The sequence below is a fragment of the Camelina sativa genome, chromosome 16, assembly GCF_000633955.1.
Source record: "Camelina sativa cultivar DH55 chromosome 16, Cs, whole genome shotgun sequence".
Taxonomy (NCBI): domain Eukaryota; kingdom Viridiplantae; phylum Streptophyta; class Magnoliopsida; order Brassicales; family Brassicaceae; genus Camelina; species Camelina sativa.
The window spans coordinates 29462-34951 of NC_025700.1; the positions used below are offsets into that span (position 1 = coordinate 29462).

Below are 5490 nucleotides of genomic sequence, written 5' to 3' on the forward strand. Positions count from 1 at the left end.
CATCTGCCAAAGATTTTATGCCCCCTGACACAGATTTTTCTGTCAAAGGAGAAGAAACTCAAGAAGTGCAAGAAGAAGAGGAAGAAAGTTCTGACCCAGTATTTGATAATGCCATCCAGCGTGCTTTGGTTGTTGGAGATTACAAGGAGGCGGTGGATCAGTGTATATCTGCAAATAAGATGGCCGATGCTTTAGTTATTGCTCATGTTGGTGGTACAGCATTGTGGGAGAGTACTCGTGAGAAATATTTGAAGACAAGCAGTGCGCCTTACATGAAGGTAAATGTATATTCCTTTCCAACTTGATATGTAGGTAAGCGCCATCTACATCCCTGTTTGTGGTCGCAAAATTTATAAAACACTGTATGTTTCAGGTTGTTTCTGCGATGGTGAACAATGATCTCAGGAGCCTTATCTATACAAGGTCACATAAGTTCTGGAAAGAGACTCTTGCTCTCCTCTGTACTGTAAGTTTCTTGAACTGAGTAAAAAATACTTTCAAAAGAAGGGGAATTTACAATCCAGTAATCCATAAAGGAAATGTGATCTGCGTTTTCATGTCATACGGAACGAATATGTTTTCTGCTATCACTTCAATTCTTTTAACTATGTAATGTGATATGTTATTTCTTTGAACTCGTGAACCAAGATGAACAACTCGTCAGCGTGACATGATGCATGCCACTGCTATGCTATTCTGGCCACTATAAAACTTCTATGTAACGAATGATGATCTTATATTCATTGGCAAACAGTTTGCACAAGGAGAACAATGGACCACCCTGTGTGATGCCCTTGCCTCAAAGTTGATGGCTGCGGGTAACACTTTGGCTGCAGTTCTGTGCTACATTTGCGCTGGCAATGTTGACAGAACAGTAGAAATTTGGTCAAGGAGCCTTGCAAATGAGCGGGATGGAAGATCTTATGCTGAGCTTCTTCAAGTGTGTATCACTTTCTATGTTTTGCGCATAAATTTTGTTGGGCTTCCCTGCTCATATTTTTTTTTGCCCTTATCTTGTAATAGGATCTTATGGAGAAGACTCTTGTCCTTGCTTTGGCAACTGGCAACAAAAGGTTCAGCGCATCTCTATGTAAACTCTTTGAGAGTTATGCTGAGATACTGGCCAGCCAAGGGCTTCNAATTCATTAGGGACCATCTCACAATGCATACCCTGCTCCCCCGGGTCATGGTCCATATGCACCTTCTGGCCCTTCACAATTTGGGCAATATTCTAACCCTCAAATTCCCCAAGTTAATGCCCCAGCACCTGGGTCCATAGGATTTACGCCCATGGCAACTCCAGGAGGAGTNAATGTTTAAAAGAGTTAGGATGATAATTTTAGCTTATCATTTTATATTGCATCTGCAGAGACTAACACTGCAAACACTCAGCCTCAAAGCACCGTGCCATATAATCAGGTTTTTTTTTTTTAATAAAATTCTGCAAGTAGTTTTAAATTGGAACTTAGAACTCTCTTGAAATCCATTGAGCTTTTACGGATAACATACTTAGCCTTTACTTTACTGTGGCTTAGGAGTCAACTCTGGCGCAACCAAACGTTCTTGCTAACCAATATGATAATCAGTATCAGCAACCATACACGGATTCATATAACCTATACGTCCCTCAATCTTCACATCCACCCATGCAGCAACCAACTATGTTTATGCCTCACCAAGCTCAGCCAGCTCCGCAGGTTTCTAGACTTTTGACTCTGTTGCATTTCTTTTTCTCATTTTTCCTTGCATCATCATGCATTAACGATATCCTTATCTAGCAGTTCTCAGATGTGTAGATTAGAAATTTTTCCGTTTATCTCATTTATTTGTATGAGGGTATTGGTCAAGCTTTTGAGATATCACGGCATCTGTAATATGTATTTGGTGCTCAAATGCATAGTCGCTTTATTGTGTGAATTTTTGGGTCATAGTATCAGATGGATTATAGGTATCTGGTTCGGTGGCCTTAAAAACAAAAAAATACTCCTCAAAACCGAACAGCTCATTCTTAAGAAAAGGATAATGTTGATTTGCTTAGTTCAATTATGTAGACTCTAAATCCTAGGTCGTGGAATTATTTGTGGTGGGAAACCTATAACATCATTGCTTTGGCCAACTTTTTGACTATGGTGTCTATATGCAGCCATCTTTTACTCCTGCAAGCAATGCTCAGCCATCTATGAGAACTACTTTTGTTCCTTCAACCCCCCCTGCACTGAAGAATGCAGACCAATATCAGCAGCCAACCATGAGTTCTCATTCGTTCACGGTATGTGAACTTTTGACTCCAATGTGTTTGATGTTTCCCGCAGTAGTTTAACTAAGCTAACAGCTAATTCATTAGGGACCATCTCACAATGCATACCCTGCTCCCCCGGGTCATGGTCCATATGCACCTTCTGGCCCTTCACAATTTGGGCAATATTCTAACCCTCAAATTCCCCAAGTTAATGCCCCAGCACCTGGGTCCATAGGATTTACGCCCATGGCAACTCCAGGAGGAGTTGCTCCAAGATCTGTGCAACCAGCAAGTCCTCCAACACAACAGGCAGCCCCTACACCTGCAGCTCCGCCACCAACTGTTCAAACTGCAGATACTTCCAACGTTCCAGGTATGTGAACATCAGCACTATATCTGTTTCGATTCTGACAAAAGTCATATATTGACCACCTCTCACAAACTGATCCAGCCCACCAGAAACCTGTGATAGCAACGTTGACTAGGCTTTTCAATGAGACATCGGAAGCACTGGGAGGTGCACGTGCGAATCCTGCCAAGAAGCGTGAGATAGAAGACAACTCAAAAAAATTAGGTGCTCTGTTTGTGAAACTCAATAGCGGAGATATCTCCAAGAATGCTGCCGACAAACTTGCACAGCTTTGTCAAGCTCTGGACAGCAATGACTTCAGCGCAGCCCTTCAAATACAGGTAAGCTAGTGAATTCATCTCTTCTCGTTCCTTGCTATTTGGAGTTTACTAATCAGTCTTTTTTTTTATCGACTCAAAAACAGGTACTTCTGACGACCAAGGAATGGGACGAATGCAACTTCTGGCTGGCAACACTAAAGNGCCTTAAAAACAAAAAAATACTCCTCAAAACCGAACAGCTCATTCTTAAGAAAAGGATAATGTTGATTTGCTTAGTTCAATTATGTAGACTCTAAATCCTAGGTCGTGGAATTATTTGTGGTGGGAAACCTATAACATCATTGCTTTGGCCAACTTTTTGACTATGGTGTCTATATGCAGCCATCTTTTACTCCTGCAAGCAATGCTCAGCCATCTATGAGAACTACTTTTGTTCCTTCAACCCCCCCTGCACTGAAGAATGCAGACCAATATCAGCAGCCAACCATGAGTTCTCATTCGTTCACGGTATGTGAACTTTTGACTCCAATGTGTTTGATGTTTCCCGCAGTAGTTTAACTAAGCTAACAGCTAATTCATTAGGGACCATCTCACAATGCATACCCTGCTCCCCCGGGTCATGGTCCATATGCACCTTCTGGCCCTTCACAATTTGGGCAATATTCTAACCCTCAAATTCCCCAAGTTAATGCCCCAGCACCTGGGTCCATAGGATTTACGCCCATGGCAACTCCAGGAGGAGTTGCTCCAAGATCTGTGCAACCAGCAAGTCCTCCAACACAACAGGCAGCCCCTACACCTGCAGCTCCGCCACCAACTGTTCAAACTGCAGATACTTCCAACGTTCCAGGTATGTGAACATCAGCACTATATCTGTTTCGATTCTGACAAAAGTCATATATTGACCACCTCTCACAAACTGATCCAGCCCACCAGAAACCTGTGATAGCAACGTTGACTAGGCTTTTCAATGAGACATCGGAAGCACTGGGAGGTGCACGTGCGAATCCTGCCAAGAAGCGTGAGATAGAAGACAACTCAAAAAAATTAGGTGCTCTGTTTGTGAAACTCAATAGCGGAGATATCTCCAAGAATGCTGCCGACAAACTTGCACAGCTTTGTCAAGCTCTGGACAGCAATGACTTCAGCGCAGCCCTTCAAATACAGGTAAGCTAGTGAATTGATCTCTTCTCGTTCCTTGCTATTTGGAGTTTACTAATCAGTCTTTTTTTTTATCGACTCAAAAACAGGTCCTTCTGACGACCAAGGAATGGGACGAATGCAACTTCTGGCTGGCAACACTAAAGCGAATGATCAAGACCAGGCAAAATGTGCGGTGATTATTTATTTTCTGGGTTAAACGAAAATTTTATAAATCTAAAGGAGGGACGTTTGTATCAGACTCCTTTTGCTTTCTTAATTTTGTTCTTTTAAAACGGCGTTGCTGCTCCAGTCTTTCTCATTGGTGAACTCATCTGCTGCATCAGTTACTATTTTGTTTAGATAAGATAGAGATGATCAGATTGCTTAACATTCTCATGTTTTTGGATGTTACTTTACCCGACAAGTTTGTTCGTCTCTCTTTCTGTGAATTTTGTTAGATTTTTTTATTCTTGGTGTTATATTATTTCATAGAGGAGCAATATGGTTATCCACTTGTCATACTCGAAACATGAACTAAGAAAAAGAAAAAAAAAATAACGTCAACCGCTTTGTACTTCGCAAACGCCTTCTCGTTGATTTTGCACCTCTTAAATTCCGGGAAGGAGAGCAAGACCCCAGTGGCGAGCATGAACAAGACGGCAAAGTCTTGGTTAACGGTGAGGGAAGACTGTTGACGAAATTTTCTTGAGGGTAACTCTTCGGGGCTCACTGTTACCTCTATTACATAACCTTTCTCTCGTTTACAGAAGAGACATTTACAGAGGGACCCTAGGTCGATGACTCACTATAAATATCAAGGTCATTGTCAGAGCTCGGGATCAGAGAGAAAAAAGCAATTATTATCGTATTAACTGCGATTAGATCTTTGATTGTATTTTCCGTAAACTCTTACCTTCAATTCTATGTTAATAGAAGGATCAGCTCCGATTTATCCCCATTAATATTTGTATTATTTATATTGTCGATTTCATACATCAACAGTCGGGAAAGGAAGACATCGTTCCAAACGAGGGCCCATGCATTTTCCTATATACCACAAACGTCGAGAAAGCTACCGGAGCTGATACCCATTTTCTGGGGAACTCCAACCATTTTAAACTTGCCTTGTACGTGGTCGGCTGCAGGATCTCTTGACCATCAAGTTCCATCGTTTCCCTCCAAAAATCATGAAGTGAGGCGGCCATGTAGGCCTCGTTGAAGTGAGGCCCTAGCTCTAGAGACTAGACTCAAAGCATAATGGAACCAGTCTCTTTCTTTCTCAACCCATATTTTTGATAAAGATTTGACATTTATAAATTAACTCACTATTCCTTTTATTTTATAATCCAATTCGGCACGAACAAACCGGGAGGGGGGATAACGCTTCAGTCTCTTAGTACAACAATCTGATTGCGTTTTTATAAGCGCTTGATTAAACCATTCTTTAGATCTAAACAATTATTTCTTTTGTTTATCAT

The 5490-nt window shown here is 41.5% G+C and overlaps 1 protein-coding gene across 2 annotated transcripts in view; it reads left to right on the forward strand.

Annotated features, from left to right (window-relative positions):
• The window catches only part of LOC104748973 (protein transport protein SEC31 homolog B), a gene marked incomplete in the record, with an annotated part of 8474 nt that extends 3975 nt beyond the window's left edge, over positions 1 to 4499 (forward strand). For both annotated transcript variants that reach the window (XM_019238242.1, XM_010470542.2), the window contains 6 exon segments: positions 1370 to 1419; positions 1536 to 1697; positions 2144 to 2269; positions 2345 to 2612; positions 2691 to 2929; positions 4120 to 4499. In XM_019238242.1, the coding sequence (XP_019093787.1) occupies positions 1370 to 1419; positions 1536 to 1697; positions 2144 to 2269; positions 2345 to 2612; positions 2691 to 2929; positions 4120 to 4209 (935 nt within the window).